The following is a 15472-nucleotide window of genomic DNA, read 5'->3' as shown; positions in this document are numbered from 1 at the left end:
GTGGGTTTGAGACCCACTTGGGGTTAGAAAACGGGGGGGGGTGGTGAGTGAGAGAGACAGACAGTAGCAGGGCTTGTTTAGTTGTAGATGTTTCGTTATTTGTTGTGATCTATGTTGTTCTGCCAAGTATTGTGGGCATACTATGTTGGCACTGGAATGTGTGGCGCCACTTGCAGGCTGTCCCCAGCATACCCTCAGGTTGTGTTGGTTGTCAACACTGATGACGCTTTTCACTGTGAGTTTCCATGTACATGTGATAAATGAATCTGTATTTCTAGATTGTGCTGTAACTGGGCAGTAACTAACATTCAGAACGGCAAAGGGCTGCTTCTATTCCCAATGAGGTCACATGGTCAGTCCAGAATTGTTCATGCTGACAGTTTATTGAAACGTTTATCAGAGAAAGAGCACAGTTTGCAGACTAATAAACCGCTCGGAGGACCGGTAGGCTAGTCTAGAGTTGGAAACATATCTCCAGAGGTTGGAGGGTGCAAGAGCTTCAAGCACAGAGTGTAATTGACATCCGCCCCCCCATCACCCTTAACACAACATGTCCGATGAATTCCCACACTGCATGTCCCATTCCCTCGACCCAGCTTAATAGGACCAGGAGCTGGTTGTTAGTGGGGTCTGATATTCCAGGTTGGAATGCCCACTGTTCAGGGAGGCGAGTTAACAACGGTGGGAAAGCCCAGGCTATGGGTAGCGTCCCTGCATGTACACTGCCCCACCCATTACCAGCGGCTGATTATAAAACCATTCGCCTTTCATCTGATCTGACAGCTAAAGGCTGTGTACAGGTCCCTGAGGACATCCCTGGCTTCCTCTTGTGAACTAACTATGGTGAAATCATGTGTGGAGTTGCTTCGGTCACCCTGCCCCACAGCATCTGTCATATCAGAATGGTGGAAATTTCAACCTGGAGCACAGAACTCCACTTAAGACCAGTTCCCAGACCTGTCCAGGCGGACCAAGGAGATGCGGCATCAGACACATTAGCTCCTATGTCTGCAGGTTATAAAACCTGGCAATGTCCCAGGCCGTGGTGGTAAGTGGAGCTAGTAAGCCTGGGTCTAGGAGGATGAGGCAGGGTCTGCACTCCGGGTGGGTGGGGGGAGTGATTCTGAACAGTCCAAGGGGGCCACAGCTCTATGACTGTGTGACTCCCACCACCCCATCATCCTCTGCCTGACTGGATCCCCACCCTCAGACACCCGTTGACACATTCAGATCTGACTTCAGTGGATCAGATAGGAGTCCCTCCACACAGAGATCTCATCAAGAGCAGGCTGTTTAAAAATTACCTCCAATTTCTTTCTTAAAATGTTTATTCCAAAAACAATTTATAATTTAAACAAGGCAAGCTGAAAAATCATCAGTTGGTACTTGAAAGGAAACGTACGCAGGAATGTCACCAGCAGAGAGAAAGCTTCCAGCAAGCTCAGAGCCCAAGGGGAGGGAGAAAGCAGGGCAGTGACTGAAGGCAAAGACTCAGCTTTACTCCCTCAAAACCCCACCCCAGGAATCCTTCTCCAGGTTACACAAGGAGATAGGTGCAATGTTGGCCATCAGACCTGCCCTGCCGTTATGTTCATAGCTAATCTACGTGGGTCTTGGATGTCAGCTCCCCACTGCCCTTAGACCCTGACCTTTCCCTCTTCTTTAAATACCTCTGTTCCAGTCTCTACAACACACTCCAGAAGACATCAGCCCGTTTGCTCCACCATCTCATGGCTGATTTATTATCCCTCTCAACCCCATTCTACCTTCTCCCCATAACCTTTGACACCCTTACTAATCAAGAACTTATCAACCTCCACTTTAAATGTTCCTAATAATGAAGTACAGAGATTCACTACCTTCTGGCTAAAGAAATTGCTCATCTCTGCTCTAGGTGTTCCAAATTTCCTCGGTACTCAGCTGGAAAATTCCGGAATCCCTGTACTCTTATTAGAATACATTTGTTCCTATGTACCATCGCCTTGTCCTGAAACCATGGCCCCTTGTCGGAGACTCTCATCCATAAAAACCTGTCCATCCCCTTCTTCCTGTGAGTGCCAATGTAAACAGGCAGACTGTCTCAGCCAGAGGCTGTGGGCAATGGTACCAGCCCACTCTGGTGAGACTTTATACTGGCTGGGTGTTGGCTGATTATCCATGTTCTGCACCACTCTACGAGCTCATCACCATCTCATTTCCTAATCATTCTCCTACTGGAAACCTGCTGAGGAGCTGGAATTCCACAGTTACCATCTTCCCCGGATGTGGTGGGCTTTCTCCCTGGCTTCTGACATCACGGTGTGGGGATGGGATGGAGGGAGGTGGGGAAGTGATGTCTTGGCCCTTCTTTGCACTGGGCTTGTGTGGGGAGGGGAAGAGGCTGTCATGCTTCAGCTGGTGCTGTACCACACTGATCCCCAGGTCTTCGGGAGAGATGTTGCCACGTCATCATTGGTCAGTGGCATAGCGATCCCATCAGGAAGTAACAAAGATCAGGCACTGTCGACCAGTTTCCATTGGATAGTCAGAACCCCAGGCTAGGACGGAAGGATAGTAGAACCCCACGGTATTAGAAGAGAAGAAATATGCATGCATTTTTTCTTTGACATTAAACTGCTGTGTTGGAGAGTGGGCCCAAAGCAAACCACTGCCCGAGAACTGTCTCACAGATGGTGAACTACTTGAGGGCAGGTGCTCTCTTGCGGCTCCGCCTGTGTCTGGTGTGATCTACAGAAAGAAAGAAATGATTACTGTACCAGGTCCTGGGTTGTTTTTCATCCACCATATCTCTACTGCTGTAATCTGTACATATGAAAGGCCTTTTATGTCCCGATGTGTTTCACAGGAGCATCAAACAGAACTCACATCAGTAATATCATCAGGGCAGGTGGCTGAAGGGTAGGCCAGGGTTTCACAACCTTTTATATGCCATGGACCGATAGTCAGTGGAACCCAGGTTGGGAACCCCTGGGCTAGGGTCAGGGACACCGGGGAGAAGTTCCGTGGGTGGAAAGTGGGATAGGATCTGGTGGTATTGGGGGAGGAAGAGGAAGGGGAAGTGGGATGAGGAAGAGTGGTAGTGGGACTGGGAGAGAGACTGTAAAGGGAGAGGGGTAGTGGGACCAGGGAGAGATCCTAGAGGTTTGGGACTAGACATCTGAAGGCATGGCTGCATGTGATGAGTGAAGGGAATGATCAAGAGATCCAGATGAGAGTAGGTCTGAGTTTGGAGATTATGGATGTGGGGAGAGATTTAAGAACAAGGATGATGTTAAGAGTAAACTGGGAATGAGGAGCTCTGCTCTTGCAGGGGACCCTAGTGAGGAATGGTGTAACTGAGGCAGTGTTACCAAGAGCAGGGCTGGGTGTCTATTGACAGTGGGTGAAATGAGAGAAATATGGTGAGTGGGGCTGGTCACAGGAAGCCTTAGTAATGTTGGAATTCATGATTCACAGCTCTACCCAGGGTTAAATTTAGCGGTCCGAAGTAGATTGAGACAACGTCCTATGGAGTTTCAAAGAGTAAATGAATAGTGAGATGCTGAAGTGACCACAGTCCAGGCCTGGGCACAGTCTCACTACAAAAGGATCACCCATTTAAATTCTGTGAAGAGGAACTTCACTGAGAGCAGTGGAGTGTGGAACCTACACCCTACGGAGATGTAATTGAACTTGGCCAACTGTGAGTGTGTGGGGTCTGATGGGAGCAAAGCATGAGGCCTAGGCCGGTCACTCCCAGACAGAGGGGCAGTGTGCTAATCCCTGCATACTGAACCAGGTGTCTGTGCTCCCCAGCTTCAGCTCTCCTTTGCCTCCCCTTCTCCAGCTGTTCTCCCTGGTTCTCATCTGACACCCACACAAAGTGAGCATCCCCATGTGTTGCTACAACGTTAAATTGGCAGACGTAAGCTAATCTTTCCCAAGTGACCAGTTCTGGGCTGGCCTCAGCCACAGCAGTGACAGTGCCAAGATCCTGCCCTCCCTTCCCCTATCCTCTCCCACCAAACCGGAGCACTGCTGGGTCCACAATGGGATTGGCAAACCAACTCCAAAGATTGGCAATCTCCCCACCAAAGATGGAAGGTGATTGGTAGAAAAGGGCAACCACCTGATTGGTCAGCAGTGTTAGGGACTCTGGGCTCCCTCTGCTCATGTCCCTGGGGCTTACCAACCTGGTCTCTAACGACACAATCGCCATCTATTATCGTTCTAATAATTTCTTTTCGGTGTTGTGTATTACTGCATAATTCTTGTTGGACTCTGGAGGGTTGTCAGGGGTGAGATGGTCAACAGAACTGGTTTCAGACAATGCATGACAATGTGATCAGACCCACAGACAGATTCAGCAGGCCGAGTAACATCTATGGAGACAAATGGGTGCAAGACAGTAGTTTGTGTTGGGACCCAGCCCTGATGAAAGGTCTCGAGCCAAACCCTCAACCATCCCTTTGCCTTTGCAGAGGCTGACTATCCCAATGAGTTCCTCCAGTGTTGATTTTGTTCTAGATTCCCAGACAGTGCTGTGCTCAGAGCCCCGCTACAGACAGGGATGGCTGCTCTTCCTGCAGCAGTGTTTGGGATAGGGCTGGGTCTTCACCTTTCCTTGAGTCCTCCAGCTGAGTGCCACTCCTGTACGTATCCTCATTCCACACCGTGGCTGATGACTGCACCCCAGGAGCACTGGATCGATGGGATGTCTGGTGTGTGCTTTCAGCAACGCCCTGGGTTCCAGGACCACCAAAACGTCTGGAGGAGCTGGAGGATGTACGGTGTGTTCTGCTGCCTGCAGTCAAATGAGAGCCATTTACAGGATATCAATCACAGAGACTCGGATTCGATCCCAACCTCTGGTCCTGTCTGTGTGGAGTTTGTACGTTCTCCCTCTGACCATGTGGGTTTCTCCCTGGTTGTTCCGATTTTCTCCCATATCCTAACAACTTGGGGGTGGGGGGGGGGGGAGTCATCAGCTGTTATAAAATCCCAACCTTCCCCCCCCCCCCCCGTGTGTAAGGGGTAGGATAGGGGGGATTGATGGGAATGAGGTATAGATGGATGGTTGGTGTGAACTCAATGTGCTGTAAGGTGTGTTCCCACACTAAATGATTCTGTGCTTCCAATTCAACCAAGTTACGGACCGCACAATTAGCGATTAGCTATTACAGCACCAGAAATCTGTGTTCCATTCTGCTACTGTTTGTAAGGATTTGGTATGTTATACCCATCACCACCTGGGTTTCCCTCCTGGTGTTCCAATTTCCTCCCACATCCCAAAAATGTCCAGGTTAGGGTGTGTTAGCCCATGATCTGGGTATACAGAGAAGTAAATGGAATGTTGGCCTTCATTGCTAGAGGGATTGAATTTAAGAACAGGGAGGTTATGCTGCATTTGTACAGGGTGCTGCAGTACTGTGTGCAGTTCTGGTCTCCTTACTTGAAGGATATACTGGCTTTGGAGGTGGTGCAGAGGTGGTTCACCAGGTTGATTCCAGAGATGAGAGGGTTAGACTATGAGGAGAGTTTGAGCTGCCTGGGACCGTACTTGCTGGAATTCAGAAGAATGAGAGTAGATCTTATAGAAACATATAAAATTATGAAAGTTATTTCCACTTGTAGGTGAGACTAGAACTAGGGGGGCATAGCCTCAAGATTTAAGACAGATGAGGAGGAACTGCTTTTCCAAGAGAGTAGTGAATTTGTGGAATTCTCTGCCCTATGAAGCAGTAAAAGGCTACCTCAGGAAATATATTTAAGACCAGGCTGGATGGATTTTTGCATAGTAGGGTTATTAAGGGTTATGGGGAAAAAGCAGGTAGGTGGCGATGAGTCCGTAGCCAGATCAGCCATGATCTTATTGAATGGCGGAGATAGATGGCTGACTCCTGCTCCTATTTCTTGTGTTCTTATGGTTGGGATCAAGCTAGATGGGACATCGTCTGATATTAGACAGTGAGTGGTTTTGTGTTGTAAAGGAAACCATGTAGTGAGTCTCATAGGGTGGGGGAGAGCATTGGTCACACTAGGTGCGGTGTGAGTGGTGTGATTTCGAGGTGAGTGGAGAGTGACGGCAGGATGGTATGTGAGGAGGCTGGGGAACACTGAACTGTGAGAACAGATCCAATGACTGCAGCATGGACACAAACCCTAAACCTGCCTGTATTTGTTGTCTTTGCCAATCCCACTCTCCGCAACTCTGGGATCTCTCCGACACCGACAGCCCACTCCATACCCAGAACCTTTCCCAATCCTGCTCTCTCACCTCTCCGGTATTCCTCAATAGCCTCCTTGTCGTCCTTGAACAGTTGGTCCCAATCGAACTGTTTGCCATTGGATGTTGCCGTGCTGTGGGATGTGTGCACTGCCCAGCCTTTGTCTACAGGAGGACAGTGTTGGAATTGGTAACAGCGATAAACATTTCACTCCCATGCCCACTGCGGAGATTGATCCCTCCCAGGATAAAAAGGTTAACCCTAAAGTCAGCTTTCATTTTGTTGCATCTCCAAATTTTACTGGATAGAATGGGTCATCAAAACTGCCCAACACATCACCAGCACCAGCCGACCTGCCATCAAAGACGTATATAAAGTGCCAAAAACATGCCAGTAACATCATGAAGAATCCCACCCACCCAGCTTTATGGATCGTTTGTCCCACTCCCATCAGGGAGGAGGCTATGTAGCATCCACACCAGGACCACCAGACTCAAAAACAGTTACTTACCCCAAGCAGTAAGACTGATCAGCACTTCCACCCACAAACCCACCCCTCCATGCCCCCAACTACCACTACCTTATCATTTCCTGTCAGAATCACCTTATGTACATACATTCCTGTGCCTAGCATCACTTTTTGTACATATAATCTATGTGTGGATATAAGCCATCTTGTGTATTTATATTTATTCTGTTAGTATTATTACTGTGTTTCATTTTGAGTTTTTTTTTCTGTGCTGCATCAGATCTGGAGTAGCAATTATTTTGTTCTCCTTTACATTTGTGTACTGGAAATGACAATAAGTACGCCTTTAGGGTGACAGATTTTCGGGGCTCTGGAGTCGGGGGACTCAAAGCCAGTGCCGCTGCCAGATGCATCGTGATAGATGGAAGATTGTAAGCAGCAAGCTGGCTGTGTGCCCAGAGACCCGAGTTCTTTGGGCACAGAGCTCGGAAAAAGTGACGCAACAAACTTTTAACACTATAAATCAGCACGTTGTTTTGTTACGTCTCCCCTCTCGCTGTGAAACGGGGACACCTCTTTTTCCCTTACTGGGGGGAGAGAGAGAGAGAGAGCGCCTGTGGTATATCAAATTACCAGCTGAACAAGTAGTATTTGGGGTAGTGCAAGTCTGTATCTTTATTGATGCTTTGCTGCACGCTTGAGAACTCAGGTGTGCAGATGCTTTTTCTACTGGCGGTTGTGGGGGGAGATTGTTGCTTTGCTGCTGCTTATGTGTGTGAGGGGAAGCTGATGGGGGGCTTTGAGGTTCTAACATTTAACTGTCATTCATTCTTTGGGGCACTGCTCTGTTTTCGTAGATGTTTGCGAAGAAAAAGAATTACAGGATGTACAAATCCCATTTCCAGAAAAGTTGGGATATTTTCCAAAATGCAATAAAAACAAAAATCTGTGATATGTTAATTCACGTGAACCTTTATTTAACTGACAAAAGTACAAAGAAAAGATTATCAATAGTTTTACTGACCAACTTAATTGTATTTTGTAAATATACACAAATTTAGAATTTGATGGCTGCAACACACTCAACAAAAGTTGAGACAGGCATGTTTACCATTGTGTTACATTACCTTTCCTTTTAATAATAGTTTTTAATCATTTTGGAATTGAGGATACTAATTGTAGTAGATTTGTAATTGGAAATTTTGTCCATTCTTGCTTGATATAAGACTTCAGCTGCTCAACAGTCCGTGGTCTCCGTTGTCTGATTCTCCTCTTCATGATGCGCCATACATTTTCAATAGGAGATAGATCTGGACTGGCAGTAGGCCAGTCAAGCACACGCACTCTGTGTCTACAAAGCCACGCTGTTGTAGCCCGTGCAGAATGTGGTCTGGCATTGTCCTGAAATAAGCATGGACGTCCCAGGAAGAGACATTGCCCTGATGGCAACATAAGTCTCTCTAAAATCCTTATATACGCCTCAGAGTTAATGGTATCTTCACATACATGCAACTCACCCTTGCCATGGGCACTGATGCACCCCCATACCATCACAGATACTGGCTTTTGCACCTTTCGCTGATAACAATCAGGATGGTCGTTTTCATCTTTGGCACGGAGAACTTGACGCCTGTTTTTTCTGAAAACTAGCTGAAATGTGGACTCATCTGACCACAGCACACGGTTCCACAGTCTTTTGGTCCATCTGAGATGAGCTCGGGCCCAGAGAACTCACCAGCGTTTCTGCATAGAGTTGATGTATGGCTTCCTCCTTGCGTAATACAGTTTCAAGTTGCATTTCTGGATGCAGCGACGGACTGTGTTAAGTGATGATGGTTTTCCGAAGTACTCCCGAGCCCAGGTGGCTATAATTGTCACAGTAGCATGACGGTTTCTTAGGCAGTGCCGCCTGAGGGCTCAAAGATCACGCGCATTCAACAGTGGTTTCCAACCTTTACGCACTGAGATGTCTCTGAATTCTCTGAATCTTTTCACAATATTATGTACTGTAGATGTTGAAAGACCTAAATTCTCTGCAAACTTGCGTTGGGAAACGTTCCTTTTGAACTGACTAACAATTCTCTCACAAATTTTGGCACAAAGGGGTGAGCCACGACCCATCCTTGCCTGCAAAGACTGAGCCTTTGATGGATGCTACTTTTATACCTAGTCATGATACCTCACCTACTACCAATTAGCCTGCTTAATGTGGAGTCTTCCAAACCAGTGTTACTTGAATATTCTGTGCACTTTTCAATCTTATTTTAACTCTGTCCCAACTTTTGTTGAGTGTGTTGCAGCCAGCAAATTCTAAATTAGTGTATATTTACAAAATACAATTAAGTTGGTCAGTAAAACTATTGAAAATCTTTTCTTTGTACTTTTGTCAGTTAAATAAAGGTTCATGTGAATTAACATATTACAGATTTTTGTTTTTATTGCATTTTGGAAAATACCAACTTTTCTGAAAATGGGGTTTGTATATTGTAAACATTTCTGACATTAAATGTACCTATTGAAACCTAATTAATTACTTTTGAGGTGCCGTGTGAAATAAGCCCTTTGAGCTGCACTGCCCAGCAACCCCGATTTAACTCTAAACTAATCATGCGACAATTTACAATCATTAATAAACTATTTGGTACATCTTGGTACTACTGTGGGGAGGAAACTGGAGGACCCAGAGAAAACCCACACATTCCACGGGGAGGACATACTCCTTACAGAGGACACGAGGATTGAACTCCAAACTCTGATGCGCTGAGTTGTAATTGTGTTGTGCTAACCACTGCGCTCCTGTGGTGGCTGATCTTGGATCTAGTGAAATGTTGACTGCATTTCTCGCCAAAGAGGCTGCCTGACTCAATGCCTCCCACGGTTTCTATATTAACTTCAGACTGGCAGCGGTCACCATGTTTGCTTTTGGACAGTTCAGGGATTTTTCAAGCTGAGCAGCAGGCTGGTGTTTGGCTTAGCTCACAGTCTACTCCGCCTGTGACACAGTGATATCGCAATCGACCAAGTATTGCCAGCAAAGACAAGCAATTCTGCCAAGGGCTTCAGAAGGAGCAAGTGGATCTGTAACCAGCCCTCAAACTTGAACCAGAGGTAAATGGTGAGAGGCTGTCATCATGGTGACTGTACCTGGAACACCAACCCAAGCTGACCTTCCGCTAACTCGAGACACCGTCAGGTTGATCAACAGTGCGCATCTTGATGCGCCCATAGTCCACACCGAGACAGCCACTCTGAAGTGAATGACGGACCAGTTTCCTGCCCGGGTCTCGGGGGCTAAATTCAGTGGCTCTGCTTAGACCATGAGGATACATCACAGAGTAAGGGATGTCAGGGTAACACAGTTTGTGATGTTAGATGGTGAACCACTTGAAATAGTGCCATCACAGTTCTGGGACACAAAACCTTGAAGCAGCTCCTCCCATCTGTCAACTTCATGAGGTTTTGTCTGAGACCCTGTACCACGCCTATAATTCCCCTGCAGTGGCCAAGAAATTTACACAACCGCTCTCACCTCTCAGGAATTCCTCATACGCTGTCCTGTTCCCGTTGAACACTTTCTCCCAATCGAACTGTCTGCGATCGGATGCCCCCGAGCCGTGGGATGCATGCACTGCCCAGCCGTTTTCTACAGAAGGACAATGTTGGAATTGGTAACAGCGATAAACATTTCACTCTCACACTGCAGAGATTAATCCTCCTGGGGTACCAGGTTAACAGTAAGTCAGCTTCCATTTTGTTGGACCTCCAACTTTCCCTGGATTGAACGGGTAGTCAAAATTGCCCAGAGCATCACTGACACCAGCCTACCTGAATAAGGGACATATATCGAAAAAGAAGAGGACATACAGCACATTACGGGCCCTTTGGCCTACAATGTTGAGCCGACCATGTAACCTACTCTAGAAACTGCCTAGAATTTCCCTAGCGCATAGCACTCTACTTTTCTAAGCTTCATGAAGAGTCTCCTCAAAGACCCTATTGTATCCGCCTCTACCACTGTCACTGGCAGCGCCTCCCACACACCCACCACTCTCTGTGTGAACTGTACGGACAGGTGCCAGAAAAGGGCCTGCTCATGGACCGTTTGTCCCACTCCCATCAGGGAAGAGGACCACCAGACTCAAAAAGAGCTACTTTCACCAAGCAGTAAGGCAGATTAACATCTCCACTCTCCACGCCCCCCACCACCACTACTTTATCATTTCCTGTCAAAGTCACCATATGTACAAATACCCCTGTGCCTAGCATCACTTCATGGACATACAATCAATCAACGTGTGTATATAAACCATCTTATGTATTTATATTTATTCTGTTAGTATTATTACTGTGTTCTTTATCATGTGACTTTTTCTGTGCTGCATCAGATCTGGAGTAACAACTATTTTGTTCTCCTTTACACTTGTATTCTGGAAATGACAATAAATAATTAATTACTTTTGAGGTGCAGTGTGAAATAAACCCTTTGAGCTGCACTGCCCAGCAACCCCGATTTAACTCTAAACTAATCATGGGACAAATCACCGATAACCCTGGTACGTCTTTGGACTGTGGGGAAGGAAACCAGGGGACCTGGAGAAAACACACATTCCACGGGGAGGACGTACTGACACGCCTTACAGAGGACACAACGATTGAACTCCAAACTCTGATACCCTGAGCTGTGATAGTGTTGTGCTAACTGCTGCTCTCCCATGGTACCAATCTACTGAAATGTTGACTGTATCTCTCTGCCACAGAGAGTACTTAAGCCAACGTCTCCCACAGTTTCTACTTTACTTCAGACTGGCAATGGTCCCCTTGTTTGCTTTTGAACAGGTCAGGGATTTTTCAAGTTGGGCAGAAGACAGGTGTTTGGATTGGCTCACAGTCTCTTTCGCCTGTGACACAGTGATATCGCAATTGACCAAGTATTTCCAGCAAAGACAAGCAATTCTGCCAAGGACTTCAGAAGGAGCAAGTGGATCTGTAACCAGCCCTCAAACTTGAACCAGAGGTAAATGGTGAGAGGCTGTCATCACGGTGACTGTACCTGGAACACCAACCCAAGCTGACCTTCCGCTAACTCGAGACACAATCAGATTTACAAACAATGTGGGGCTCACAACCCCATCTTGACGCACGCATAGTCCACCCAGAGAGGCAGCCACTCTGAGGTGAATCTGGAGAAGATTGACAGACCAGTTTCCTGCCCCGGTCTCGGGGGCTGAATTCAGTGGCTCTGCTCAGACCATGAGGATGTCAGGGTAACACAGTTTGTGATGTAAGATAGTGATCCACTTGAAAAAGTGCCATCACAGTTCTGGGACACAAAACCTTGAAGCAGCTCCTCCCATCTGACAACTTCATGAAGTTTTGTCTGTACCTTGTACCACGCCTATAAATCCCCTGCAGTGACCGAGAATTTCACACAACCGCTCTCACCTCTGAGGAATTCCTCATACGCTGTCCTGTTCCCTTTGAACACTTTCTCCCAATCAAACTGTCTGCGATCGGATGCCCCTGAGCCGTGGGATGCCTGCACTATCCAGCCGTAGTCTATAGGAGAACAATGTTGGAATCAGTAACAGTGATAAACATTTCACTCTCACACTGCTGCAGAGGTTGATTCCCCCCATTCCCCCCCCCCCCCGGGGTACAAGGTGAACACTAAGTCAGCTTTCATTTTGTTGTATTTCCAACTTTTCCTGGACTGAATGGGTAGTCAAAACTGCCCAACACATCACTGGCACCAGCCTACCTGAATAAAGGACGTAGATAGAGAAAGGTGCTGGAAAAGGGGCAGTAACAATCTACCCAGCCGGTTCATGAATTGTTTGTTCCACTCCCATCAGGGAAAGGCAATGAAACACCCACACCAGGACCACCAGACCCAAACACAGATACTTTCCACAAGCAGTAAGGCTCATCAACACCTCCAGAGTTCAAAGACATACCTCAACCCACTAATCCATTTCTCCAGACCCCCAAACACCACTACCTTATCATTTCCTGTCAAAGTCACCTAATGTACATACACTCCTGTGTATAGCATCAACTTATGGGCATACAATCAATCAACATGTGTATATAAGCCATCTTACATATTTATATTTATGCTGTTAGTATTATTACTGTGTTCTTTTTCATTTTGAGTTTTTTTTCTGTGCTGCATCAGATCTGGAGTAACAATTATTTTGTTCTCCTTTACACTTGTGTACTGGAAATGATGATAATTAATTAATTACTTTTGAGGTGCAGTGTGAAATAAGCCCTTTGAGCTGCTCTGCCCAGCAGCCCCAATTTAGCCCTAACCCAATCATGGGACAGATTACAATCACCGGTAACCCTGGTACATCTTTGGACTGTGGGGAAGGAAACCAGGGGAAAACCTACACATTCCACGGGGAGGACGTACTGAGACTCCTTACAGAGGGAGGACACAAGGATTGAACTCCAAACTCTGATACCCTGAGTTGTGATAGTGTTGTGCTAACTGCTGCTCTCCCATGGTACCCAATCTTGAATCTGGATCTAGTGAAACGTTGACTGTATCTCTCTGCCACAGAGGCTGCCTGACGCAACATCTCCCAGAGTTTCTATTTTACTTCAGACTGGCAGTGGTCCCCTTGTTTGCTTTTGAATAGGTCAGGGATTTTTCAAGTTGAGCAGAAGGCTGGTGTTTGGATTAGCTCACAGTCTCCTCCGCCTGTGACACAGTGATATCGCAATTGACCAAGTATTTCCAGCAAAGACAAGCAATTCTGCCAAGGGCTTCAGAAAGAGCAAGTGGATCTGTAACCAGCCCTCAAACTTGAACCAGAGGTAAATGGTGAGAGGCTGTCATCACGGTGACTGTACCTGGAACACCAACCCAAGCTGACTTTCCGCTAACTCGAGACACAATCAGAATTACAAACAATGTGGGGCTCACAACCCCATCTTGACGCACGCATAGTCCACCCAGAGAGGCAGCCACTCTGAGGTGAATCTGGAGAAGATTGACAGACCAGTTTCCTGCCCCGGTCTGGGGAGCTGAATTCAGTGGCTCTGCTCAGACCATGAGGATACATCACAGAGTAAGGGATGTCAGGGTAACACAGTTTGTGATGTAAGATAATGATCCACTTGAAAAGGTGCTGTTACGGTTCTCGGATTCCCAACCTTGAAGCAGCTCCTCCCATCTGTTCATGAGGTTCTGTCTGAGACCCTGTACCACGCCTATAAATCCCCTGCAGTGACCGAGAATTTTACACAACAGCTCTCACCTCTCAGGAATTCCTCATACGCTGTCCTGTTCCCGTTGAACACTTTCTCCCAATCAAACTGTCTGCGATCGGATGCCCCTGAGCCGTGGGATGCCTGCACTATCCAGCCGTAGTCTATAGGAGAACAATGTTGGAATCAGTAACAGTGATAAACATTTCACTCTCACACTGCTGCAGAGGTTGATTCCCCCCATTCCCCCCCCCCCCCGGGGTACAAGGTGAACACTTAAGTCAGCTTTCATTTTGTTGTATTTCCAACTTTTCCTGGACTGAATGGGTAGTCAAAACTGCCCAACACATCACTGGCACCAGCCTACCTGAATAAAGGACGTAGATAGAGAAAGGTGCTGGAAAAGGGGCAGTAACAATCTACCCAGCCGGTTCATGAATTGTTTGTTCCACTCCCATCAGGGAAAGGCGATGAAACACCCACACCAGGACCACCAGACCCAAACACAGATACTTTCCACAAGCAGTAAGGCTCATCAACACCTCCAGAGTTCAAAGACGTATCTCAACCCACTAATCCATTTCTCCAGACCCCCAAACACCACTACCTTATCATTTCCTGTCAAAGTCACCTAATGTACATACACTCCTGTGTATAGCATCAACTTATGGGCATACAATCAATCAACATGTGTATATAAGCCATCTTACATATTTATATTTATGCTGTTAGTATTATTACTGTGTTCTTTTTCATTTTGAGTTTTTTTTCTGTGCTGCATCAGATCTGGAGTAACAATTATTTTGTTCTCCTTTACACTTGTGTACTGGAAATGATGATAATTAATTAATTACTTTTGAGGTGCAGTGTGAAATAAGCCCTTTGAGCTGCTCTGCCCAGCAGCCCCAATTTAGCCCTAACCCAATCATGGGACAGATTACAATCACCGGTAACCCTGGTACATCTTTGGACTGTGGGGAAGGAAACCAGGGGAAAACCTACACATTCCACGGGGAGGACGTACTGAGACTCCTTACAGAGGGAGGACACAAGGATTGAACTCCAAACTCTGATACCCTGAGTTGTGATAGTGTTGTGCTAACTGCTGCTCTCCCATGGTACCCAATCTTGAATCTGGATCTAGTGAAACGTTGACTGTATCTCTCTGCCACAGAGGCTGCCTGACGCAACATCTCCCAGAGTTTCTATTTTACTTCAGACTGGCAGTGGTCCCCTTGTTTGCTTTTGAATAGGTCAGGGATTTTTCAAGTTGAGCAGAAGGCTGGTGTTTGGATTAGCTCACAGTCTCCTCCGCCTGTGACACAGTGATATCGCAATTGACCAAGTATTTCCAGCAAAGACAAGCAATTCTGCCAAGGGCTTCAGAAAGAGCAAGTGGATCTGTAACCAGCCCTCAAACTTGAACCAGAGGTAAATGGTGAGAGGCTGTCATCACGGTGACTGTACCTGGAACACCAACCCAAGCTGACTTTCCGCTAACTCGAGACACAATCAGAATTACAAACAATGTGGGGCTCACAACCCCATCTTGACTCACGCATAGTCCACCCAGAGAGGCAGC

General features: G+C 46.8%; 1 protein-coding gene across 1 annotated transcript; it reads right to left on the bottom strand.

Moving 5' to 3' along the window:
• Positions 1-370: 370 nt before the first annotated feature.
• LOC132379818 (uncharacterized) lies at positions 371-15452 on the bottom strand. Its single transcript, XM_059948098.1, has 7 exons — positions 15449-15452; positions 13941-14054; positions 12118-12231; positions 10205-10318; positions 6257-6370; positions 4598-4783; positions 371-2727 (listed from the first exon to the last, which is right to left on the bottom strand). The coding sequence occupies exons 1-7, from the start codon at positions 15450-15452 to the stop codon at positions 2678-2680; spliced, it is 696 nt and encodes a 231-aa protein (XP_059804081.1). The 3' UTR covers positions 371-2677.
• Between the last annotated feature and the right edge of the window lie 20 nt (positions 15453-15472).

Source organism: Hypanus sabinus, chromosome 22 (genome assembly GCF_030144855.1).
Source record: "Hypanus sabinus isolate sHypSab1 chromosome 22, sHypSab1.hap1, whole genome shotgun sequence".
Taxonomy (NCBI): Eukaryota; Metazoa; Chordata; class Chondrichthyes; order Myliobatiformes; family Dasyatidae; genus Hypanus; species Hypanus sabinus.
The sequence above is the reverse complement of the archived record's forward strand: the minus strand, read 5'-3'. Positions and strand labels throughout refer to the sequence as shown.

What these genes read in the sequence shown, in the direction of transcription:
- LOC132379818 (XM_059948098.1), bottom strand. An exon ending in GTATGAGGAATTCCTGAGAG is followed by an intron (nt 6,371 to 10,204) that starts GTGAGAGCGGTT and finishes GTCCTCCTGTAG; the next exon opens with ACAAAGGCTGGGCAGTGCAC. An exon ending in GCTGGAGGACTCAAGGAAAG is followed by an intron (nt 2,728 to 4,597) that starts GTGAAGACCCAG and finishes TTCTTTCTGTAG; the next exon opens with ATCACACCAGACACAGGCGG.